Here is a 27,168-nt window from a genome sequence, read left to right as displayed (position 1 = left end):
GTCTTTATTTAAATTGAGATTTTTATCATAGATTTTTTAAAATAAAATTTTGTTTTTCAGTATTACGTTAAGATATTAATTATCTGGATTACTGAATTCCTAGGTACCTTCTTTAAATTTTCCACCCAAGACAAGTGTCTTGCTCTACTCACTCGACCCCAGCCCTGCCACCATTCCCTTTTTTTTCAATCACTTTCTGAATTTGGCTTTGAGGGCACCATCTCTTCTTTTTCCTCCAAGCCCGCCGGATCTCCTCCAACCTCTACACATGCGAGGCTCAGCTCTAGGACTTCTCTACAGATCCTCACCGCCTAATGTCATCCAGGCGCATGGCTATAAATAGCACATGTGCCCTGACAACTCCCAAGTTTCGTCTCCGGCCCAAACCACTCCCCTGAACTCCCTGCTTGGCATATCCACTTCAAACTGAATATGACCGAGCCACACTCCTCATTTTAACCCTTAAACCATCTTCCCCTACAGTTTTCTGCATCTTGGCAAAGAGTTATTCCATCCTTCCAGTTGCTCAGGCCAAAAATCTTGGAGTTATTCTTATCTGCTCTCTCACTTCACACATAAGCCATAGCAGTTCTTGTTGGCTCTACCTTTAAAATATGCAGAATCCAACCACTTCTCACCTCCTTTACCACCATTCTGGTCCAAGTCACCATGACTTCTTGCTCGGACTGTTACAATAATCTCCAACTGACTTATTTGCCTCTTTCCTTTGCTTCCTTATAGTTTATTTTTAACAAAGCAACTGGAGTGATCATTTTTAAATGGAATCTGGTTATGTCTTGTGCTTAAAACCTTCCAACGGCCCCCCATTTCACTCAGAATAAAATCCAAGTTTCTACAATAGCCTACAACACTAGTTCTCAAACTTTAGCTGCAACAGAATCAGAATCACCTAGAGTCTTGTTAAAACACGGATTGCTGGGCCCCACCCCCAGAGTTTCTGATTCAGGAAGCCTGGGTGTAGCCCAATAGCTTGTATTTCTACCAAGTTTCCAGGTGATGCTGATGCTGCTGATCTGGGGACCAAACTTTGAGAAGCACCGGCCTCCCGTACCCTGCATGATCTGTTATTTCTCTGGACTCCTCCCTCATTACTTCCTGCCTTCTTCTCTCTGCTCCAGCCACACCGGCCTTCTTGGCCTTCAAACCAGCTCGTACTTCAGGACTTTTGAATCTTTTATTCCCTCTGTCTTGAACATTCTCCCTCTAGATATTTTCATGGCCACTCCCTCCTTGAGGTCTCTGATCAAATATCATTTTAATAAGGTCTTCTCTGAACACACCATATAAAATCCCAAACTTGCCTCACCCTACCTTGCATTGCTTTATTTTTCTCCATGAACTTATCACCATCTTTTCTTTATATATTTATTTGATTGTTTTTTTATTGTTTTCATCCTCCCTCTAGAATGTAAGCTCCATGTGTACACACACTTTCATACTTCAGTATTAACTCCAGAGCCTAAAATGGTACCTGGCACATAGGTGTTCAATAAGCACTTGCGAATGAATGAGCAAACGATAGGGAGAATTATGCATTCACTTTATGCCATTCCCATATCTGCTTCCAGTGTGCATGAGTGGAGGGACTAATCAAATTTATCATGTGAGCCTGAGCAAGTCACTTAAACACTGCACCCTCATCTTGCAAGGCTTTACTGTAAAATCACCTTCATTGGCTTAATCATCCAAAAACCAAAATCAACATTAATTCAGTGACCAGTACAGGAAGCTTCCAAATTCCCTTTCTGTTTTACCCACATCCCTGACCTGGTGTGCAAAGAGGCCCACTTGTGGTGGCTAAAAATTGAGTCCTTCTACTCTGTTGCAACCTGCTTGCTATAGTTGTAAGTCCATCTGTTCCTATAAAGAATCATCTCTGAGCTTTATTTCCTTGAACTATTTTTCTTCTGTCTCACTCTCCTCTATCACTTTCTTTATTCTCCCCAGAGAGTCACCTATTCTTGCCCAGCAAACAGCCATTCCACCTTCTTCCTTACCAGGAGTAGCCCCAATTCAATTCAAATGTCCATCCTCCCCATATGGCTTAGGGTAAATCCTGATTAGGAATCCAATTAGGATAATCCTGTTTATTTTGCCAGCAACTGGTTTAGGCATGGGCATATCACCCAGCTCCCGTCCATAGTCCACTGGAGACTTCAGGGAAAGATAACTTCCTCTCAACAAAGAAACACATGGACAAAGATCCTTCTTCTACTACCGGACATTGTAGCATCTGCATCTTATGCCTGGAACTGCAGCAACCATTTTGAACTCTGAAGGAAGCTAGCCAAAGACGTAACTAGAAATAGCTGAGAAAAAAGATGGAAGGAACGTGAATTCTTAATGAATCAATGAGCCAATGAGTTAACAACACTGAAGCTACCCCATCTCAAGATCTCTTGGTATGTAGGAAACAGACATTTCTTATTGTTAAGACTGTTGGGTTTGGGGTTGGGAGTCATTACTTGCATCCTTCCTGATGGAGGGCTGTGCTCAATAGTAACATTACAACAACCCAGTTACACATGTAATTTGTATATAAGGCAAGCTCCGTATCACACATATAACCTTATATCCTGGAATAATCCTTTCCAAATTCCATAAACTGCTTCCTCAGAATCAAATGCCCATCGTGCATCATCTCACGCTGAGCTACCCATGTTAAATTTCATGCAGGCCTCAGTGTCTTTGAGATACCAAAAAAAGACAGACAGCTGCTTCCTGGGTGTGGCCCAGAAAGAAGCAGGTTTAGATATGTAAACCCATGGATGGAAATAACTAAAGTTTTTATTATGTATAATGACCAAAAGGAGTACCCATTGCTTATTTTTATTCTAAAATGAGATCTATGGGAGAGAACTTATCTTGAACTTTGTAGGATCTTTTCATACAATCAGCTCAAGAGAACCTCAATAGAATCTCACAGATAAAAACGAAACAGCTATATGACATTTAAAAGAACCCCTACAGATATGCGTAATTTGAAGCATTGTGATATTTTTAAGTTTCAGACATTCTCAAATCTCTGAATCAAAAGCATTCTAACATATAATAACCATTAAATTTCTCAATGACACTCAAGTGTTTATTCTCTCATAAAATTTTTGCATCGCTGGGTTTTTGTTCTTTTTAAAATTCACTTTTATTTTTTTTTAAGATTTTATTTTTTCCTTTTTCTCCCCAAAGCCCCCAGGTACATAGTTGTGTATTCTTCCTTGTGGGTTCTTCTAGTTGTGGCATGTGGGACGCTGCCTCAGCGTGGTCTGACGAGCAATGCCATGTCCGCGCCCAGGATTCGAACCAACGAAACACCGGGCCGCCTGCAGCGGAGCGCGCGAACTTAACCACTCGGCCACGGGGCCAGCCCCTTAAAATTCACCTTTAGAAGTTGACTTTCTACCCAGACTTGTTCTCTCTGGGTCACTGCTGCAATCTAGTTAACATAGTAAAATTCTGCTTTATTACAAATTTTTTTTGTCAGCTCCAGTTCCAGGCTTGTTTTGGCAAGGGCTAGGGATTTCTTCTAGAGTTTGGCTAATAATCCTTACTCAGGAAACCTCCAGATGGACATCGCAGAGATGCTGTCTCAGTTTTTTCTTTTCAATTTGGACAAGCCATGCATAAGCTCCTTGATGTATAAAACATCAGTACAAAATGTAGAAAAGTTCTTTTGCTTTTTGCCTGTGTATACCCTTTTTATGATGAGCTGAGATGTTTTTCCACAGGCAAAAGTTTTCCTAAAGAAAACTATAAAAAATAAAAACTGAAAATAGAATAATTTAAACAGAAACTTTGCATTCAGATTTTTACAGTTTGTTGCATTAAAAAAATAATAGGATGCTGTGAAGGTTCTGGCAAAGCAAATAAAAGGTCTAACTAGAATGGCACTTTTGAGAAGAGCTGGGGGATGTCCAAATTACATGGTGTTTTATATTTCAAGATTTAATCGCCATGGGTCAGATTATCAAAGAGGCCTCTGCCCTGAATTCCAGAATTGTATTCACTATGATCGTATTTTCATCAGAATGATAAGTAAATAAACATTCGCCCAATAGTGTTAGGTGGATATTCCGAGAGACATAGGAATCACAACATAAAAATCTTACCTTTGCAGGATTTCCTTATATTATGGGTGACTATTTCAGCAAATACATTTTGAGAACATGGAATCACGAGAGTATTTTTCTTTTTTTTATTGCTGTTATAGTTTTTCACTTGCAAACCTTTAGAAATTTATGCAAGTATTTTATCCATATTAGAACATACAAAAATACTGTGAATTCCCATGTAAAGTAAGCAAAATAAATAGTCCTGGTTCTTATCTTTTCCTTCTATCGGGAGGTATAGTTTCTTTCTGTTGAGAATTAGTGTTGTGGTTTAGATCAGTCAAGTCTGACTGAGCTAGATTTATACCCCAGCTCTATCATCTACTCAAGCTATAATGCTGGGCAAATCTATTAACACTTGAGACTCTTCAATTCTTCACCTGTAAAACGGGAGGAAAAAGAGACATAGCTCCCCACACTCACCTCTATCATAAGGCTCTTCATCCTGGATTATAATTGTCTGGTTACTTGTCTGTTTCTGCCGTGAAATTATGAGTTTCCTGAGAAAAGAGAGAATATCTTTTTCCCTTTAGAGCAGGGGTTCTCAACCTTGGCTACACATAAGAATTACCTGAGGAGTTTTACAAACTCCCAGAGCCCAAGCTTAACGAACTGAGGCATCTGTCTTAAGTTTCCCAGATTCTCCTGATGTGAGCCAAGGTTGGGAACCAGTGCTTTAGAGGCTTAGCACGGTACCTGGTGCACAGAAGGCATGTTAGATAGACTGAACAGGTAAATTTAGTCAGTAGATGAGTGAAAGATGTCACAGAACACATTGTAATATTTCCCTATGCATCTTCTCTCACTAGGCTTGAGCTCATGGAAAGTCAAAGTCGCAGAGTGGTATTTGTTTTCTATGCCCAACCCCTAACACAGTGTCTTATTCACATTTACATCCCTTGGCATATTTTAAGAGCTCAATGTTTGTCGAAATAAACATGAAATAAAGAGAAAAGAGTTTTCTTGGGCAATTAAATGAAAGATTTTAAGTAGAAGAAGAGAGTAAGAAAAGATTAGATTTTGCTCACATGTTTCCAATGGAAGAATACAATAAAGAGTTCCACTTTCATACGTACTGTGAAAACCCCATAAACACAGAACCACGTACTGAACAGTCAATTTACAGCAGACAATTTGGCCTTCATCGAGTACTCAGAGAAAATCGTGAAGCAAGTGGGAAAAGACATTCCTTTCAGCTTTTATCTGGACTTCCTTGGGCTCTCCTGGAAGACTTGAGCACATCATCCAGGGAGGACAGTCTCACAGCTCACAAACACTAATGTCAACAATGCATTATTTACTGGATGTCCATTTCTTGTAAACTATTTTGAGTAGCCAGTAATGCCTGCTTCCAGATTCAGTGAATGCTTGCTCTTATATTCCCCTCACAGTGTGAACTAGATGAGGTTTTCTTGCTCCCTTGGCTTAAATAAGGCTGGTATGTTCTTGAATTCTTCAAGACAAAGCTAAAGACTCTCATTTTTGAGCGTGAAATGTTTACTGAATTTATCTTGAAAAATTCTTTCATCAGAATAGAAAACAGCTTAAAAGTGTGTGTATTTATTATTTTTCTCATTATTTATTTATGTGTGTTGATAAATTCATATGCACTAAATGTTTTGATAGAATTATCATGACATTTAAAAGGAAATTTTCACAGGAAGTTGTGTAGATGACAGAGTGCCAATTAGTATGAAAGCAAAATAAAAATTAAAATAAATAAGTATATAAAATAAAAGCCAAAACATAAAATCAGCCAAGTTTTTGAATAATGATGATGTCACAGGTAACTACATCTATACAATAAATTGATTTATGTTCCTTAGAGACCCACTGGCTCCAGCTACTGGAATTTTGACATCCCATTATGCAATAATGCAATTGTACAAATGCCTAGGGTGGTAAGACTGATGGCCCAGCTGAACTGAACTTAGCAAGGCTACATATGAGCAGACCTTACTGGGTCACCTACAAGGATAGATCCAAAGTTCTCCTCATAAGTATAAGCTGAGAAATAAATATATGTCCTGTGTAGAGACTGCTCTTGTATATCACAAAAAATACACACACACATATGTACAAAGGCATTCCTCACTTCGCAAATTAGTTCAGGAATGTAAAAATGGCCATTCAAGCTGAAACCATGCAAAGCAATCTTAACAATCAATGAAAAACATTTACTGGTGAATTCTACCAAACATTTAAAGAATTACCACCAAGCCTTCTCAAACTCTTCCAAAAACATAGAATAGGAGGGAGTACTTCCTAACTCATTCTATAAAGCCACTATTATCCTGATACCAAAGCCGGACAAAGACATCACAAGAAAACTACAGACCAATATCCCTTATGAATATAGATGTAAAACTCCTCAACAAAATACTAGCAAACAGAACCCAGGAGCATGTTAAATGATTATACACCATGACCAAGTGGGGTTTATTCCAGGAATGCAAGGTTGGTTCAACATATGAAAATCAATCTATGTACCATATTATTAGAATAAGAGTAGAAAAAAAATACATGATTGCCTCAATAGACATAGAAAAATAACTTGACAAAATGCCTCACCCTTTCATGATAAAAACACTGAATAAATGAGGAATAGAAGGGAACTTTTTCAATCTGATAAAGAGCATCTGTGGAAAAACCCACAGCTAACATCATAGTTATTTGTGAAAGACAAAGCTTTCCTTCAAGATGAGAAACAAGATGATGATGTCTGCTCTCACCACTTCTATTCAACATAGTACTGAAGATTTTAACCAAGCCAGTTAGGCCAGAAAAATAAATAAAAGGTATCCATATTGAAAAGGAAGAAGTAAAATTTTGTCTATTCATTGACAATATGATCTTATATGTAGAACACACTAAGGAATCTATCAAACAATAAAAATTATTAGAGATCCTGGGCGCGGACATGGCACCGCTTGTCAGGCCATGCTGAGGCAGCGTCCCACATGGCACAGCCAGGGGCACTAACAACTAGAACATGTAGCTATGTACTGGGGGGCTTTGGGAAGAAAAAAAATTTTTTTTAATTATTAGAGCTAATAAATGAGTTCAAAAAGTTGCAGCATACAAGATCAATATGTAAAAATCAGTTACATTTCTGTACATCAGCAACAACTAAGCCGAAAATGAAATTAAGAAAACAATATTAAAAAGAATAAAATACTTAGAAATACACTTAACCAAGGTACAAGACTTGTTCACCAAAAACTATAAAGCACTGTTGCAATAAATTAAAGAAGATGCAAATAAATGGAAAGAAACCCCGTGTTCATGGATAGGAAGACAATATTATTAAAATGGCAACACTCCCCAAATTGATCTGCAGATTCAATGTAATCCCTATTAAAATTTCAACTGCCTTTTTTTCAGAAGTGGTCAAGCTGATCCTAAAATGCATTTGGAATTTGCAGAGAACACAGAACATCCAAAGCAATCTTGAAAAAGAACAATATTGTGGCAATCATACTTACCAATTTCAAAACTTGCTACCAAGCTACAGTAATATTGATAGCGTGGTGCTGGCATAAAGTTAGACATACAGACCAATGGAATAGAGTTGAAGAACAAGTTGAGGCCATTAGTAGCTGAAAATTAAAGCATGTCTGCTGACAGCATCTCCAGCAGCCGGGGCAAGAGGTCTCTCCTTAAAGAGGAATTTGAACAGCACATCCCTGTGTCCACCTTGCTGAAACATGTGATTACATTAAAATTAAAGGTTTCTGTTCCATGAAGGACACCTTGGATTATGTTAATAGGAAAGAAGCAAAAAGGTGAGGATGTGAACAGTATTTTAACTGATAATTACTAATATCTAGAATGTACAAGGAATTCCTGTAGCAATCCCAACCAAAGAAAAATGAACAACAGAGATAAACAGGCACTTTACAGAAAAGGAAACCCAAAAGCCTAGGAAACATTAAAAAAAAAAAAGATGCTCAAACAAAATCAGAGAAAAACAAAATAAAGTAACAAGATACACCTTCATATGTATTAGACCTGAAGAATTAGGAAGCTGGATAACACCAAGTTGGCAAAGATGTGGGAACAGAGCAAGGTGGCCATACATCCCAATTTGTCTGGAACAGTCTTGGTTTATTCCTGTTGTACAGCATAATTATAAGCACCTGTTTTCATTGTCGAAGGTCTCCCCATTTGGACAATAAATCACATGGTCTTCCTGGGAGAGAGGGATAATCGTACACTGCTGGTGACATTGTAGACTGCTGTAGCCTTTTGGGAAAACAATCTGGCACAGTATTCAGTCAAATTAAGTATTTGAATACCTTATTATGCAGAAATTTCCACCTGGATATCTGAAGATGATAGGTAGATAGATAGATAGATAGATAGATAGATAGATGTGAATACACATATAGATATAGATACATGAGAAACTCTTAGATAAACCCATAAGGAAACATGTAATAAGCCAGTCATTGTAGCATTATTTGTGGCAGCAAAGGGTTAGAAGCTTTCTGAATGTTCATAACTGAGAGTTAGAAGCAATATGAGATGTAAACATAAAAGAATAGATATTAAAGACATAATGCTGAATGAAAAAGTTTTTTAAAAGTAGCATGATATTATGGTAGGATGACCCCCACTGACCTATGCTATTGTATAATTCCCTCTCCTTTGCTATGAGTAGGACCTGTGGCTGTGATGGTATATCAGTTCCGTAATTATATTATATTACATGGCAAAGGTTAAGGGATTGTACTGACGTAATTAAGGCTCCTAATCAGTTGATTTTGATCTAACCAAAAAGAAATCAGTCTGAGTGGGCATGACCACTTATTAGAATTAGATGCCTGCAACATTATAGTCCAGTCAGGAATGTCCCTGAAAGACAGTGGTGAAGGGAAATCCTCCTAATGGGAATAAATTAAAGCCATATATTTGCCCCCTTTGTTGGAACTAGATATGGCCTGAGATATGGATCTGACTCATGGGCTGTGGCTAATAGTTTGGTTTGATGGTTAAGGATAAGGTAAGACTATCAATGACAGGAAAGACTAGGCAAGAGGTTTGTGGAGAGACCTACAAAATGAGGATGGAGTGTGAAGACATCTGCTCACCAAAGGGCATCCACCGCAGATGAGGTTGTCATTAATCAGGTGAACATGATGACACACCTGATAGAGACCAGGCAGCCTCTTCCTCAGCTACTCTGGTGCTTTTTGAATGAATGTGCAAGGTGGTCATGACAGCAGAAGTAGAGGCTATGCATTGGTTCAACAACATGTACTTCTCATCGAGGCTGATCCGATACTGCCATTTTGGAGGGTACAAACTGCCAATCACAGACACCAGTGCTAAGCCTCCAGATGGCACCGTTCCCTGAGGGTACCAGCCAGCTATTTGTGGTATTTTGATTATATCAGACCCCTTCCCTCATGGATGTGGAAACAATTTGTCATAATTGTAACATACATGTGCTCTAGAAATGGACTTACCTTGTCTTTACTCAGTGCTTCTGCCAGAACCACCATTGTGGACTTTTAGAAAGCCTTACTCACCACATTCAATGCAACACTGGTTAGTTCCACATAATATTACTTTTGACCAAAGAACTTAACACAGCAAAAGAAGTACAATAATGAACTTACGTCTGTGGAATTCACTGGTCTTACCACAATCCCCTATCGCCCAGATGCAATTGGCCTGACAGGATACTGAAACGATCTACGAAGAATTATTACAGCTCCAATGAAGAACATCCTGAAAGTTTGGAGCTGTGTCTTATAAAATGCCATCATATGCTCTGAATCAGTGACCAACATGGTGCTGTTTCTCCCATGGCCAGAATAAAGGGATCTAGGAATCAATGCCACTATTCCATCTGGTGACCCACTAGCATAAGTTTTGCTTTCCATCCCCACAAGTGTGTGCTCTGCTGGTTCACAGGTCTTAGTTTCCACAGGAGGAATGCTTATACCAGTGGACATAACAAATGTTCCATTGAACTGAAAGTTGACACTGCCACTTGTCCATTTTGGTTTCCTCAAGCCCCTGAGACAATAGTCAAAGAAGAGGATCACTCTAATGACGAGGATGACTGATCCTGACTAACAAAAAGAAATTGGGCTGTTGCTATATAACGCAAGTAGTGAAAACAAGGGACTCATTGGATGCCTTCTAGAACTTCCATTTCCAAGAGTGAAAGTTAACGGGAAACTACAGTAATTAAAAAAAAAGGCCGAAGCACTGATGGCTAAAACCTTTCATAAATGGAAGTATGGGTCCTTTAGCCAGGTAAAGAGCTAGCTGAAGTGTAGGCTGAAAGCCATAGCAACATGGAGTGGGTAGCGGAAAAAGAAAGTTACAACTATCGACTATGGCCTTGTGACTAAAAGCATGGGCAGTAGCAGCTATACATATTCTCTTCCTTACTTATTATGTATATTTCAATTTGTCATCTCTATTATTTTATATAAAGAGTGGTGGTGTCAGTTAAATTTACAATTTAGTGTTTAGGTAACTGAAATACAGAAATAACTAGTTGTCCATTCATGGAAACAATACCTGTTGGAAAAATGAGGTCTTCTGAGTGGTTGTGGGGGACGTGAGAGTCTGAGAGCATCTTGTGAAGGATAGCAACAACTTACTAGGCAAATGTGTAACGTTGCTCTTGCATGAGAGTTGTCATATGTATAGAAGCATATTATTATGCTATTGTCCTTTAACTCCAAACTTCCCCTTCTGGATCTTCCTTTGTAAAACTAGGGCTGCGATTCTTCAGATTACTCTGTCAGCTGGATCCTTATTAAATTCTGTCAACATGGGATCCTAGAAGGACACTGGAAGGCAGGGAGAAGGCAGAGGGCCTTGTCCTTTTAAGTTGCTTGTTCTTCCTGTCAGTGTCACCCAAGCAAAGGTAACTTCACCCTGGCAGCAGCACTGCGTTTCAACCTCCAACTTTTTCTGGCACCCTCAGAAGCAGCCTCATCTGTCCTTGCCCCCTCAGAAGCACCAGCTACAGCTGCCAATGTCCCCTGAGGTTTGAGTCTCAACTCTTTGAGACTATTCCTCTTGCCTCAAAGTATTAGTACCAGCTGAGTAGCGCTCCCTCTTCAGAGGTCTGAGTCCCAGCTTCTCTGGGCTCCTCCTCCACACTTTAAAGTTTTAATTGACTCGATCTTTGATATTTGGTCCCCCAGCCCTACTGTTGCTGCAATTATCACCTCTATTTTTCATTAGTCTTTACTTTTTGCATTTCTGGCTCTCCTACACCTGTGTAATCAACTCCTTATGTTAAATTTTCTGTTTAAATATCTCGTGTGCTTTCTTTTTTACCTACTGGAACTTCACTGATACACACACAATGGAGAACTATACAGCAGTTAGAAGCAACAGATTAGATGTACACACGGCAACATAAAGAGATGTTACATACATAGTACTGAGTGAGAAAGCAAGAAACAGAACAAGATATTCAACACGTCATTTACATAAATTAAAAATAATTCCTTCAGAAAAACAATTTTCAAGAATACGTACAAACATATTAGAAAGGTGGTCTACGACAGAGACAGGAATCAGAGCGAGATGTGGGGCTGAAGGAGAAGGAAGGAAGAAAGATGCGAGAAAGGCTTTGCATGAACCAATGATGCTAACGTGCCGTGAACTGAGAGGTATGATTAACTCGACCCTCTGCCTTTAAGAGTATGGGAACCACAGAAGAGTCATGGCTGTTTCAAACTCAAGCAATAGAAACTCAAACTAATTTCAGGGGGAAAAAAGAGTGATTTCTTAGCTTACACAACAAAAAAATCCAAGAGTAGACATTAGGCACAGATGAATCCAAGGGCTTGATTATTTCATCTTAATGTTATTTGTCTTTTGCTTTTCCCTGTATTGGTTTCTCTCAAGCATGTTCTCTCCATAACAGAGCTCCTAGAAGATGAAGGCATATACCTTAGTATATAAGCTTAGTATATATAAGCTTAACTTCTTTTTCCTTCCTCATCATGCAAGCCAAAATTATGACACTAATGTTCATTGGCCCTGATTGGCCTGCTCAGGTCATGTGTACCTCCTGAATCAATCACTATGGGGAGGAAATTCTTCCGTTGGCCAATCATAGGTCATTCTCCCCAGATAGTGGGGTCAGTCCCATGAAACTTGTTACTAGAAGAAGTAAAGTCTTCAATACAACACCAATCCCATTAAAATATTTCCAACACCGCTGTTTTTCCAGTAGAAATTTCGTATCTGGGTAGATCACAGAGGTAAAGCTGGTCTTTAAAGAGAGGACAAAGAACGTGACTCATGGCCATGTGGCTATATTTTAGGAATGCTGCAAATTCCTCTTGCCTAAAATATCTTCCCCATCTGCCAGCCACAATCTTAAATTCCAACTCCTCTACTGGGATTCATTGTTTTGGGCCTATAACATGGACTCTTCTTCGAGCTGCTTTAGAAAAACGTGTGAATGCCTCTATTAGCTTTTAACACCTTTGAATTGATTACCTTATCAGATTGATAACGACAGGGAAGGCAACAGTGAGGAGTCTCTCAGAGGAAAGAGTCTAAATGGGTTAAAATGGCACAAAGAGCAGGCCTGGAACTGTGTGGCCAGGGTGAGAGGGAAGAGCACAGAGAAGGGTAGAGGGTGATAGGACACTCAAGACACAACCTGTCTGTTCACAATTTTTCTTGGTAACAACACTACCCATAATACCACTTAATTACATCTTAGAACGAGCTTCCTATGAGAGGATATTTGGGAATCTAGTCTCTTCCCCTAACAAGACGAGTTCTATGTTGGAGACACGGCTATAGAACAGCATCCATCCTGGGTCTGCAGGCAAACGGGAGATTGTTTAAATAAAAGATGGTCACTAGGAAGGACCTCAGACTCTAAGAACTCTCTTGAAACATTTCTAGCTTCTAATAGTTAAGCAAAGATGTCCCTAGGACTCTTGTTGATCTTTTCTATTGACATGAGAGTGCCAATGTCTAAATGACTTTTGTTCCAGCTAATGCAGTAACAAAGATAGAGCCATACCCCAAAAGTTAACTTCCCATGTGATTTGGGACAAAATATTGTCTGTCCTTATAGTGCCCAATTTTGAACTCCTTATTTGAACTCCCCATCTGCCTAAATGGAAATATAACAATAAAATTCTTCCCAAAAGTTTAATAAGTATGTGGAAAGAAAGAAGGAGAGAAAGGAACTCAATCTCTTAGCCTTGGTTATCTATGGGAAGAGAAATGTGATAGAAGTGAAGGTAGTAAAAAAGAAATAAACCTTTTTATTCTGTATATTTTATTATTGCTTGACTTTTCTTTACAGTAATCATGTATTCATGAATCCTTTTAGTAATTTAGTAAAATCTGCACTTAATGGATTCTACTAAGTCACATTTGTTCTCACATTTGGGATTAAATTTAAGGGAAACAGGGCCAGCTCTGTGGCCTAGACAAATGCTGACCACATAGAGAAAAAGCGTATCCTATAAATGTCGCCGCAGCCTGAACAAAGCTTAAGAATAATGCTCCAATAATGTAAAACCAAGCTGCATAAAAATGCAAAATACTCCAGTTCTTTGTTGCATCTACTTTTTTCTTTTTTCCAAAAGAATGAACTACTGCTGTTGTTGAGAGTGTCATAAGGATACAGGTCGTTATGGGGCTCCCCTGGATGGGTTTCAGTTGGTAATAAACGGTTTTCTGCGAGGTTTGAGTTAAAGCTCTTATGTAAATAGAGAGAGGTTTACATAATGCTCTTTAAACTAAAACTTTGAAGACAATCTGCAGTAGGCATATGAAATCTGTCTGTGCTGCAAATGGCATTGGAAACCTAACAGGAAGCCATCCAAGACGGGGTTTAAGAAAACAGGAAGAATAAACACCCACAGAACAAGCTTCTGATCAATCATTTAACCAAACCTCAACCACGACCAAACAGAGAATGCGTAAGAGGTGTGTCTTGGGCTTAGAGTAACGCTACTAAACCAATTTCTGTTTCAGCAGCGCTCATGACTATCGTTCATTGTAAATTTCTATGTAAAATTCTCCAGAGGCTGGAGCCATGCCTTCGGCCGTTTCCCTCTCTATGAGGTTAGACAGTGCATCATCTCACGGAAGAGGCTAAACTAGTATTGATTTTCCAATTTCTAAAAGGAGTAACCATTTCGAGCAAAGGCACGCCGGGGGAGAAGGGGGAATCCGCGTAAAGGAGAAACACGCTGCCGACCGAGAGCGCTGCGCAGAGGGCATGAGGCGAGAGAGCGGCGGCTTCTCCCGGCCCAGGTAGCGGGGCTGCGAAGTTCCTGCCACGACAGCTGCGACATTCTAATTCGGTAGCCCTGCCAGGAGAGATGTTTCTCTGCCAAGAGAGAGAGTTCTGTATTTTTCAGGAAGGCGGGAGGACCATCTTCCATCGGTTTTCACTCCCACTTCACCTTTATTACCCCCATCCTTACCCACTTCCTTCTGAACCCCTTCAGCAAGCAGCAGGGAGGGAGCGAGAGAGGGAGAGCGCGTGCCGGGTTTCAAACATCGCCAAACTTTCCAGATGCCCCCATCCGTCCCCCGACTCCGTGAAGGCGCGTCTCCGGGCCTGGGAGCCCAGCCCCGCCTCCTCACCCCACAATCCCGGGGCCCCACACTCCGCGCGGAACTCAGGCGGCAATTTGCCAGCCCCAGACAAGGGGTGGGCTAACTTTTAGGTCCATTCCAACCGCGAGATTGGATTTCCCCGGGGGCGCGGAGTTCGCTAGGTTACTGCCAAGTCTGAGCGTGCGCTGGACAGCGCGCGGGCCGGCGGCACCCGCCCTCGCCGCGGGCGGACAGCGGGAAGGCCGGGCAGGCGGGCGGCCGGAGGGAGCCGCCCCGCTGGAGCCTCGGAAAGCGTCCCCCGGCCCAGGCCTGCCGGGCGCGCCCCTCCCAGCCTCTCCCCTCTCCCCTCCCCCCTTCCCCAGGTTCCCGACGGCCCGGCGGGCAGGGGATCCCGCAGGCAGAGCCCCTCCTCTGCCTCATCTGCTAACTTTCCTAACGCCCCCTTCCCCCGCCGCGTCCCAGACTATTTACGACCGCGTAGACTCGCGCTCAAGCACGCCTGCCCTTTTCCCCAGAAGCCTGAAAGTGGCTGAATGGACACACTGACAAGTGAAAACTCTATTCGGAGTGACTTAGAATCCGCCGCCTTGAGGTTTTAATCTTGCTTGGCTCGTACCGCCTGGTGCTCCGGGCAGCTGTCCCAAAGGTCCCGCTATTCTTTACCATCCCTAGGGCAGGTGAGGCTGAGGAGGAAGGGGGTATGAGGAAACGTGAGAGGTCCGGGGCCACACGGAAAATCCAAGAGAAAACTCCAAATCCTAAACCCAGGAATGTAAGTCCTTGTGCGTGGTTTCCAAACCAAATGCACTTGGCAGCCTTCTTCGGAGCCCTGAGACCCCCAGGTCGCGTCTTAGGAACAGACAGAACGGACGCTCTACCACCGACCATCTGTCCTGGGATCGGAGAGTACTATTCGCCCTAATCCTGCCCTTTCCTTGTCCCTCTTCATCAACAACAGGTTTTCAAATACGGGAGACTCCCCCATACACACACGCGGCCCTCTCCCCACCCTGTGGCCGACGCCCGCCACGTGTTCGCCCCAGACAGGGCCGGACCGAGGCCGAAGCGGCCTCCCTGGCATGGGCGCCTGTGGCCAGTGTGGTGTGAGATTTCAAAATGTCAGCGCTCTGCCGGGGAGACGGCAGACAAACCTCTTCTAAACCTCTTCATGAAGGAAATGAGTGCCGATGTCCTGGCCTTTGGTTGTCCTTCTTCTAAGAAAACCTTTTTTTCTTTTCCACATACAACGTTGAGGATCACTTGCATCCTTGACTTTCTAGTTTAGACGTTTCTGCTCTCAAAGGGTTCTCGTGGTGCGTTTTGGCTGGACTTCCCTGCTTTCCACGTCCACGCAGGCTTCCTACCGCCTAGTTTTCCTGGCCTGGGACGCTGACTGGTGGCCCAGCCTTCTTAGGGCAGCTGCAACGCGTCTCTCTGATGCCCCAGGTCTACTTGGGGTCCGCCCACCAAGCTCCCTGCTGTCCAGCTACCACTGTCTGTACAGGTGAAGAATGAGCTTAATTCTCTATAATATGACCTCCAACCTGAGGGCTCTTCCTGATGAAGCCAATGGAAGAAGGAAAGGAAAGCAGTGGAGATGGTAGCTGGACACCCCAGATTCTGACCTCAGAGAAGGGAACCCCTCAGCTATTGCTTCTCCCCACCTTGCACTGTATTCCTGAAACCTGGAAATGAAAATGGAAATTGTTTGATGTATGAGGAGATGTTATCTAATTAGGGCGTAAGAAATTTAATCTTTCCAGCATGCAGGTCATATAATTAATGTTAATTTAACGCTCAAATTCTCAGTCATTAATTTTTATTCTCTTAAATGCAGTTTGGCAGGGGCCCCTGCTCCATGGCAATGCATTTTATTGGATATGAGAACACACTTGGTCTTAGGAGTGACTCACGGCAGACCTTCCCATCCCAATAACAAGATCACATCATGTGTGCATTGTTAAGCCACATAATTGAGCGGTCCATAGTTTGCATATCAGACTATTAAAATAATGTGTTTTGCTTTTCTCTGAACACGTATTGTTCAAGCCTCTGCGAATATGTGGCGATTCTGATAATTATCACCAAATTACTGCAAATGTTCTCTTCATTAACATGATTTCTTTCAAGCATTTTTAAAAATGTGAATATTATTATGAATTAAGGAACTTCTTACAAAGTTGTGTGAACTTTTTTTTTTAAAGGGATTTGTCACTGGAAAGAAAGGAATATATTTTAAATGGAGGAGAGAGACAAATGCTTTTAAATATGCCTTTCAAATACTTTCCTCCAGTCAAATAAAAGTTTTCCCCGTAGTTTTTCACGCAGCTTCTAGGCCAGAGACTGACACACACAGAAGACAGGCAGAGAGAGAGAGAGAAAGAGAGAGGGAGAGAGAGAATTTAAAAGTCACAGGAGAGTAAAAGAGAATTAATTTTTAAAAAGTCCCTATTATCCAGTCTCATTCTGGTGTAGATAACTTTTCCCCCAAAATCCTAACTTTTTACCTGACCGGGAGTCAACTAATATTCCCCCTTTTAAAAGTACCAACTCAAAATTTTCTAAAGCTACCAGCTCACCATTTAGTTAAATATTGCCGTTTCCCCCTAGCTATTCTAAGCTACGCGGTTGGAGAAATTATAAGCCATAAAGAGCCTTTATGGTAACCTTCTCTTCACACAGTTTCCAAAGTTGAATAGCAAGTCATTAAAAAAAAAAAAGTACTGCAAAATAAGAGTCTCTTTTAAATGTGAGAAATTTGCTTCTACACTCCTTTTTAGCAAAATTTCTTTTGAGTGATTTTTAAACTCCTAACAAACGGGTCATTCTGCCTCTCCTACGCTATCTCCTTCCCCGTGCAGCGTCGGGCGCCGCGCGCAGGTCGCTCTCCTCCGACGGCGTTTCCAATGCCGAAACGCTGCCATCAGCCCCGGCGAAGAGCGGGTTTCACCCACCGGGAAAGTCTCACGAGTTGGAGCAAGTTGTGAGATTTTTTGTTTTTTCCCCTAAATAAAATACGGCAGGCAAAGAGTGGGCCGGGAGAGAGCGAGGAGGGAGAGTCGGTGGTGGCTGGTGCATTCCTCCCGCCCCGGCAGTAACCTGCTGGGCCGATCACTGCGGGGCTGGGCACCCCCTCCCCTTGCTCCGTGCCCGGATCCTCTGGGCCCCTTTCCTCGAGCCCTTAGTCAACTCTCCGGGGAAGGGGTGCCAGGCCTCGAGCGGCACTTTTATTTTGGCTGAGAGGAAGGAACGCTGCTCCCAGGCCCAAGGGAGGCGAACTGAGCCCTTCTGTTTGGATTTCCCTCCTCGCTATAGCAACCAGCAGCATCCGGACAAAAATGCGCCCTCCCTGGACAATGGCCCGGCCTCCTGCTTCTCGCCTTCGTCTTCCTCCCCCGGATCGCAGCCAGGACCTGCCTAGGAGCTCAGTGGCTCGGTGGCAGGGAACGCCCCCACCCCCACCCCGCTCTGATCCCCAGCAGTCCCTCCGGAGGTCAGGCTAGGGCGCGGGGACGCCTCAGCCCCTTCTCCCTACGGGCGCTGATCCCCCACGCAGGCCGAGGCCCGGACACACCACCTCCCGGCGGAGCTCGGGGGCTCTGGCAGCCGAGTTCCCTGAGGGATTGTGTGGATGATTGGATGGCCCTGAGTAGAACAAACTCCAGCTTTTTTCAGGGTTAAAAAAAATTAGTAATATAATGCGCAAAACAGACTACTCTCTTCCCTCCCCTCCTCCCCCCCAACACACACTCACAATCACTTAAATATAAGCATCCCAAACCACTGTCCTAGGCGTGATCTCTGACTTTCTTTCACTCTCTCAAGGTTAATTAAGTTCCCTTCCACGAACTGAGCTCCGCGCCTATTCATTATTCTCTCCCTCTGACCTAGGGCGTTAATATGATCAGGCCTGTGACTCGGCCGTGTCCTGTTTTCCCATTTTGCATTTAATGCTGGGACCCAGCGGCCCTAGGTTACCATCGAAAACTCGCAGGACAGACAAGAGGAGCGAGCTGGTCTCATTGCTCCAACCTGCCTAAGGCTTCCTCTTTCTGCGTCTTCTTCCCTACAGTGCCAGCCTCTACACCCCCAGGACCCACATTCTGGAAACCTGTCTTTAAAAAAAATAGTCATCTCTAACTTTATTAAGTCCAAAGGTGCCTGGAATGATAGTTCTGGAACTCAGAGACCCAGCAGAAGGTCCCGGCACACAGCTATTACCGGTGTGGTTAACTGCTCTCAAGAAAAAACTTTGCTCCGGTGGACCACTCCTCCCCTGCCGGGTCCCACCCCACCCCCCCCCGCCCCCCCCCCCGTCACTAACAACACATTTGTTAAGTGCACTCGTACATTCACTTTAGAAGGGATTTGCATTCATGCTCTGTGTAGTCAGAATAAGAAAACTGAAGTCCAACCTCAACCAAAGGCATCTTTGTTTCCCCCAGCGATGTATACCCAGCCCTAGCTCTCGGACACGGAGGCATCAGTGCCGAGTACGCCCTTCCCCCGCGCCCGTGCGCAGGTGTGTGCCGTGCTCTCGCCCCTTGCCTTGCGCTTCTCTGATTGCTCGAGAGGAAAAGGGAGGGAAGGGACTGCCGCATGGGCTTCATCTCAGTGCATCTCCAAATGTTTTAGAGCTAAGGAGGTTTCTGTTGAAATCACTTTAATTTATCAAAGTGTTATCATTCTGTCCTGGTGGCCAGCCATTCACCCCACCTGCTTTAAGGGGGGGGGGGCGGGGGGAGGCAGGTGGGGGGCTGATGTTTGGAAACACCTTCAGGCTCCATTGTTAGGAGTCATTTCACTGTTAGTCCTTTGAAAACGAAACTTCAGGAGGGAAACTAGGAGCCACCAATCGCCTAGTGTTCTCTTCCTGATATTTCAATATAAACACGCTGTATTAACTCCAAATAGAATTTATCTTGTACACTGATGGAACGTGTCCTTTATGCTTTCTCCCCCATAAGGCCTCATATTCACCACTCAAAATTTAGCAGGTTTCCTTTGATAAATTACTCAAAGTAATCCCTGAAACAGCTAGACTGCCTGGGTGATATGGTTTTAGAAGTCTTCAAGCCGTGCCTGTCTATAAAATATTCACTTGTGGACTACAAAGGGGGGATCACTTTTAATGACGAGATTCAGAACTGGAAGAAAAAGGGAAAGAGATTAATATCCATGAATTCAAATAATTCCATTTCAAATACTGAACTTAGAACAGTACATCTCACTGGTTTACCCAGTAGTGAAGATAAAATAGAATTGTCTGTATGTGAGGCGTGGACAAACGTGGAGTTGCCAAGCATATGAAGAATGGAAGTTTCAACTTTCAGAAAACTTTTCCTTCCTCAAGACCGTTTATGACATGGAGACAGATGCACATTTAGAAACTTGTAAAATGTATATATAGATGGTAACTGATATAGATCTATATGGGATTTTTTAAATTCAGGAGACAATATGCTCCTACATAATTAAAGATGTTAATTTCTGTCCTTTTTTTAAAGGTAAATGTTTATTGTGCCTCTCACAAGAACTGGCAACTTGGAAATGCATTTTGCATGCTTCTTATGAATGCATCTCCAAGTCTGCAGTTCTTGGAGCCTTAAGGAGGTTTTCATTAAAGCAGCCAGCTGCGTCTTTGTGTGGATTGGCTGTTTAAAGCTGCCGCTCTGAAGTGGGAGCCTCAGTTTTGACATTCTGTAGGCCCTTAGCAAAAAAGTTCCATTCAAATGTGAGGGAGCGCTCCACCAAATCAAACAGCTTCTGGGGGCTACCAGGAGAGCGGAAAGCAGGGGAATGAATGACCCGGGACAAGGCAGAAGGAGGAGAGGAGAAAGAGAAGGGACTCAAACAATCCTCCAGGTAGTACACTAAAAGGGAAACACCATAGGCAGTTTTACCCAAGTTTCAACCAGTTGCCACCTCCTAAGAAAATGTCCTTTGTTTCCTGATTTCTATTACCATAGGACTATCTAAATAAGAAATAAATTAAGACCTATCAAATGAATACCATCTCACCTCTATTTTAACAACTGTGTCCTTTTGGCAATGAACAGGAGTGATTATGCTGGTTTTTCTGTCAAGTCCTGATATATAGAAATAAATAAATGATATTTTATATACAGTGTGAGTGTGTTTACTAGATGAAACCATTAATAAATTATAGTTGAAGTTAGAGTGCTTGGGTTGGTATCATTACTGTTACCCAGGTGAAGACTTTGGGGGCCTTGAGTCAAGATGCTGGGGGACTACCGAGACCCAGGCCCGGCTCACTCTTTCGAGAAGTGGGAGAGTGTGGGGATAAATATAGGTCTTGGGGGTTTAGCTGTTGAGTTATTTCCTCTCCTTGCAGAGCACCGGGCAGCAGGGTGTCCGCACCGCTTCTTCACACCCGTCCAGGTCAGGATACTAACTGAGTAGAGCCCTTCCTCGGGACGTAGGAGAAGGGGATGGGCTGGCGCCCTTGTCAGGATCTCCTCTCAGGGTGCCTGGAGCCTGCCCTCGCGGAAGGGGCCCCAGGGACCAAGCAGCCCGCCCCCGAGGCAGCGAGGCCCGCACGAACCGCCTGCTCAGCCATTGTCCTAGCCAGTGATCTCGGGGAGCTGTGCTGGAGTGAGGGAGATATCAAGACACCTTGTCAGTTCAAAGCATTTTAGGGTCGTTTGAAATCCTCTCCACGTCAACGTAAGCAGTCTCTGTATTTGAACAGCTGCTTTGAACAGTGAAAGGGAATGAGCTGAATCAAAACCTGGAGATGTCTCCTCGAGACACCGTCAACCTGCTTTTATGCGGGTGGAGAAAGACAGGCAGACAGGCGGACTCTGCCATGGTGGGGTCAGCCGCAAAGAAAGGCGCCCTCGACAGGGGGAGGAGGAGAGGGAAGACGAAGAGGCCCCCATCTGGAGCTAAAACCTCCGAGGTTCCAGGAGCCCCAGGGAGGCGCCGCGCCGGGAGGCAGACAGGAAGCCGAGGCTACTCAGGACCCGGCGTTCGCGCCAGCCGGGCCTCTGGCGACAGGCGGGGAAGCAGGGGTGGCGCGGGAGGAGGTGGTACCCAGAACCACTGTGCGCGCCCAGCCCTGCCCGCCCGGTGATTGGCCCGACTCCGGGGGTGGGGGTGGGGTGAGGAGGCGAGGCCCAGGGATATTGCTTTGTGTACCCCCGGGGGGGTTATTGGGTGATTAATCCAGTAGAACTACCCGCGTTTACCCTGCTGAGAGCGTTTCCGCTCGCTCGCCAGCCAGCGGTATGAGGCGGGGTGAGGGGTGGACTGGGGACCCAGGACTTCAACGTGGGATGGATCTCAGAGCAGTAATCGCCAGTGAAGTCCCATTGCAGACAGGAAGTTTTGCTGTACAAGTGCAGCCTATTCTTGCCGACCCCCAGCGCCCTACGTCCGGGGTGAGGGGAGGAGGCAGAAGGAGAGGAAAGTGGGGGGACTTTTAAACTGACTCTGAACCTGGCCTCCTTGGTTCCCTCAGTGATGCATCTGGAAAGCTTTTTCTTCCCTCGAGTGTATCACCCCACGGGCTGCAAAGGGCCTTGTCCCTTGAGAAATGTGAAATCAAATCCAGAGAAAAGCAGACACCTGCCCCGGAAGGGGCGGGCGAGGGGGGGCGCGGTGGGGAGTTGGCTGCAGGGAGATGCTGAGTATCCGGACGCGGCGGCGGGATTCTTCCATCTGTGGGAGCTCTGAGTTTTCCGAGGGGTGGGGGACAGGACGGGACGCGGCTGGCGATCGGCCTGTGCGCTCCCAAGGCCCCGGGAGAGCCGCGCGCCCAGCGCGGGGGACTCGAGGCAGCTGTGGGGAGGAGGCGGTCCTGCCCGCCGCCCGGCCCTTTAGTTCTCAGTCCGGGAGCTGCGGACGCCGGCCGCCGAGTCTGCGCGCTCAGAGGCTGGGACTTTTTCATTTTTTCCTAGCGGGGCAAAGTTACGGGATCCCTAGCAGCCCCCAGGCGCGCGTCCGGTGTGGCTCCGCGCTTGCGCTGGGACCGAGCGACGCGCGATGTGTGTCCTCGCCTCGCCGCGCGGGTGCGCGCGTGGGAGATGCAGGTCCGTCCTGCTGGCGGCCTGTGGGCTCGCCCCTCCCTTAACCGTTTCTCTCTCTCCCACATACACGCTCATAAACACAGGGCACGTGGAAATTCTCAGCCAAAGCGCCTTGCCCGGGCGGGTGCTCAACGTGGTGATTTATAAACAGCTCAGCCACTCCCCAAAGAGCTCCGCTCCTCGTTAGTAATGATGAATTTTCTGGCCCGCTCCACTTTACTGTCTAGATTAAGATGCTTGGAGTCCCCAAAGAGCTCCCCTTGAGAGTTGATTTGGTTTCCCTCACAAACCCACGACCGCCCGCAGGTCCAGCGCTAAGGCTACACCGCGCGGGGCCAAGGGTGAGAGGTGGGGATGCGATTCACGTTCCCTGAGGTCTTTTTTCTCTTCCCGGCAGCAACTTTTGTTTCGCTTCTTGGTATCGGCGCTGTGCACTTGGCCCGCTCCAGCCAGCCGGGGAGCGCCCGAGTGTCTCCTACTCGGCTCGCGGGCTCCGAAACCGGCGGCAGGCACCTGCTCATTGCGGTTTGGGGACTGACGGTGCGCCGCGCTAGCGCTCTCAGAGCGGCGCCGCCAGGGCACCGTCCCGCAATCCTGCTCTGGAGTTCGTGGCTGAAGCGAGGCAGGGAGCTTCGCTAGCGAGCTCCTGAGAGCTGAGTTAGACCAACCCCGTCCGCTGGCGCTCGCCGAAGTTACCGATTAGGAAGGCTCCCCTAGAATCAGCCCATTTTCCTTCACATACTCTTCCTCCTTTTCGAAGCAGCTAACGGAAAAAGTTGCATCGAGAAAAGCGCCAGAAGCGCGGGGAAGCGCGCACGCAGCCCCAGCCGCTGGGCTTCCCGGAGCGGCCCTTGGTGCCTCCACCCACCCGGAGGCCCAGCAGCCCTTGCTGGAGCTCCCGCAGCCTCGCACAAGGCAAAGGTCGGCCCGCGCAGGCTCCTAGTCTTCTAAACCAAAAACTGTGCGCGCGCCCCAGTGTGTGAATCTCACAGAGACTTTTAGAGTTTTGTTTTGTTTTCAGTCCAGACCGCGGCGCGGTCAGGGCAGGCAACTCTGCGTCTTAACAGGAGTCTCTCACAAGCCGATGCGCGGGCTGAGACTGCCTCTCGTGGGGTCCTGTCGCCCAGGGGCTGGGAGGCAACTGGGCCTAGAACCTAAAAGGAAGAGAGCCTGCGCTACGGGGGAGAGGAGGGGACGAAGAGGACCTTTATTCGGGGCAAAAGCGTCGCACACCCTGGAGCAAGAAGCACAAGGGCATTGAAATTCTAACCGTGGGGGAAAAGGAGACTTCAAAAGGGGACAAGTCTGGCTTCTGGCTCTAGGTTTAAGAGATGTGTGTGTGTGTGTGTCCCCCAAGGTGAAAAAAAATCGGGCTCCCACTGGCTCGGTGCGACTCAGCCTTTCTCTTCCTCCCTCCTTCTTCACCCCCTCCCCCAGCCCTACGGGGAAGAGGTGGACCGACGACCCACCCCCTTCACCCCCCGCCACCCAAGTCTTCCAAGTGGCTGTGGTCGCAAAAGCGTCGGGGCCACCCCCCACCCCTCCCGGGTTTGTTTGCACAGGAGACAGATGGGGGGCGGGGCCCATCTGAGAGGGGCGGAGGAGGCCGGGGGCGGGGGAAAAGGGGAGGTGAGAACTAAGAGAATCTGAATCGGGTGGCGAGGGGGGACCGGAGGAGGGCTAAAAGGACTCCGTGTCCGGGGGGAGGAGGAGGGGGCAGCTCTGCGCCAATCAGTGGCGCCGGCCTGGGAGGTTGCTAGTGGTATCCACGTAAATCAAAGGGCGCGGAGCCAATGGGAGGGGGCGGAGGGGGCGGGGCCCAGGCGCGTGCCGCTGCGAGCCGGCGCTGCCAAGAGAGCGGGAGAGAGCTGGAGAGAGCAGGGAGAGGGGGGAGCGCGGAGCTAGTCAGAGAGTGAGCGAGAGCAAGAAGGAGGGAGAGGAGGAGAAAGAGAGCGAGGGCGGGCGGGCGGGAGGCGGCGGCGGCAGCAGCAGTAATAGCAGGAGCAGCAACAGAAGGCGTCGGAGCGGGCGTCGGAGCTGCCCGCTGGGGGAGAGAGAGAGGAGAGAGAAAGAGAGCGAGCGGGGAGAGGAGCCCGAGGTGAAAAAGTAACTGTCAAATGCGCGGCTCCTTTAACCGGAGCGCTCAGTCCGGCTCTGAGAGTCATGGCGACCGCAGCGTCTAACCACTACAGCCTGCTCACCTCCAGCGCCTCCATCGTGCACGCCGAGCCGCCGGGCGGCATGCAGCAGGGCGCGGGGGGCTACCGCGAGGCGCAGAGCCTGGTGCAGGGCGACTACGGCGCGCTGCAGAGCAACGGGCACCCGCTCAGCCACGCTCACCAGTGGATCACCGCGCTGTCCCACGGCGGCGGCGGCGGGGGTGGTGGCGGCGGCGGCGGGGGCGGGGGAGGCGGCGGGGGCGGCGGCGACGGCTCCCCGTGGTCCACCAGCCCGTTGGGCCAGCCGGACATCAAGCCCTCCGTGGTGGTACAGCAGGGCGGCCGCGGCGACGAGCTGCACGGGCCAGGCGCCCTGCAGCAGCAGCACCAGCAGCAGCAACAGCAGCAGCAGCAGCAGCAACAGCAGCAGCAACAGCAGCAGCAACAGCAGCGGCCGCCGCATCTGGTGCACCACGCCGCCAACCACCACCCGGGGCCCGGGGCATGGCGGAGCGCGGCGGCTGCAGCGCACCTCCCGCCCTCCATGGGAGCGTCCAACGGCGGCTTGCTCTACTCGCAGCCCAGCTTCACGGTGAACGGCATGCTGGGCGCCGGCGGGCAGCCGGCCGGGCTGCACCACCACGGCCTGCGGGACGCGCACGACGAACCGCACCACGCGGACCACCACCCGCACCCGCACTCTCATCCACACCCGCAGCCGCCGCCGCCGCCGCCCCCGCAAGGCCCGCCGGGCCACCCCGGCGCGCACCACGACCCGCACTCGGACGAGGACACGCCGACCTCGGATGACCTGGAGCAGTTCGCCAAGCAGTTCAAGCAGCGGCGGATCAAACTGGGATTTACCCAAGCGGACGTGGGGCTGGCTCTGGGCACCCTGTACGGCAACGTGTTCTCGCAGACCACCATCTGCAGGTTTGAGGCCCTGCAGCTGAGCTTCAAGAACATGTGCAAGCTGAAGCCTTTGTTGAACAAGTGGTTGGAGGAGGCGGACTCGTCCTCGGGCAGCCCCACGAGCATAGACAAGATCGCGGCGCAGGGGCGCAAGAGGAAAAAGCGGACCTCCATCGAGGTGAGCGTCAAGGGGGCTCTGGAGAGCCATTTCCTCAAATGCCCCAAGCCCTCGGCCCAGGAGATCACTTCCCTCGCGGACAGCTTACAGCTGGAGAAGGAGGTGGTGAGAGTTTGGTTTTGTAACAGGAGACAGAAAGAGAAAAGGATGACCCCTCCCGGAGGGACTCTGCCGGGCGCCGAGGATGTGTACGGGGGGAGTAGGGACACGCCACCTCACCACGGGGTGCAGACGCCCGTCCAGTGAACTCGAGCAGGGGGAGGGGCAGAGCGCGGGGCTCCCCCTCCCCTTCGGTCCACGGCCCTTTCCTGGCCCCCTTGTTCCCTCTCTAACTTCTGATTGTTCTTTTATTTTTAATTATTATTTCCCCGTCCCTTACAAAGAAAAAAATTAAGGAAAGCAACTAAGGCACTGGACTATCCTTTAAACGGTAGCAGGTGTAATGATATGTTTTGACCTTTACAGGCTAGTAACCAGGCAGTGAAGTGGATTGTCTCACAGAGAGCGTGAGGAGAGAGTGTGTGATAGAGAGAGAAAGAGAGATGGCAAGCACTGAGTTAAATACCTGGCAAAACTAAACAAATTACCAAAAAGAAAGAAAAAGTCCACCAAACCTTGATAAACACAAAACACAGCTTCCTGATGCTCCGAGTTGGCACTTGCTGCTGTGTTTGTTTAATGTGGACCCCCATCAGGAAAAAGGAAAAAATACACACGTTTCTTGATGTAGGCAAAATTTAACCACGTCAGTTTGCACTGCAAGAAAATCGAAGTTTACAGGAACAAATTCGTGAACGTATTTTTCTTTCTCCCACCGTTCATTTTGAAATTGCCGGGGTTTGTTTTGTTTTATTCAGCGGAGAGAGTTGAAGCCAGCTCTTGGCCACTCTCCATTTCTAACGTTCTTGTGTTGTCCCTTGTTCTTCTTGCTGTTTGTGAACTTTGGTTACCTTCAGATCCACCCCCCCCCACCTCCTTTACATGGGTGTAACGTTTATTTGCCCCTTTTACCAAAGCAAAACGATTGGCTTCAAACAAAATAAATAATTCTCTGCTTTCAGGAAATGTGCATGGTCCACCCGCTTTATCCAAGGCAAGAATCCAGTACGGAGTACAAAAAGGAGAGTGAAGCATTGGTTTTTGTTACCGGCCACAAAGTA

At 46.7% G+C, this 27,168-nt stretch overlaps 1 protein-coding gene across 1 annotated transcript; it reads left to right on the top strand.

Annotated features, from left to right (window-relative positions):
• Positions 1 to 24,790: 24,790 nt before the first annotated feature.
• Positions 24,791 to 26,254, top strand: POU3F2 (POU class 3 homeobox 2). The gene has a single exon (XM_046677674.1). It carries the CDS (start codon positions 24,923 to 24,925, stop codon positions 26,252 to 26,254), a length of 1,332 nt encoding a protein of 443 aa, XP_046533630.1. The 5' UTR covers positions 24,791 to 24,922.
• The last annotated feature ends 914 nt before the right edge of the window (positions 26,255 to 27,168 follow it).

Source organism: Equus quagga, chromosome 11, assembly GCF_021613505.1.
Source record: "Equus quagga isolate Etosha38 chromosome 11, UCLA_HA_Equagga_1.0, whole genome shotgun sequence".
In the NCBI taxonomy this organism is placed as follows: domain Eukaryota; kingdom Metazoa; phylum Chordata; class Mammalia; order Perissodactyla; family Equidae; genus Equus; species Equus quagga.
The sequence above is the reverse complement of the archived record's forward strand: the minus strand, read 5'-3'. Positions and strand labels throughout refer to the sequence as shown.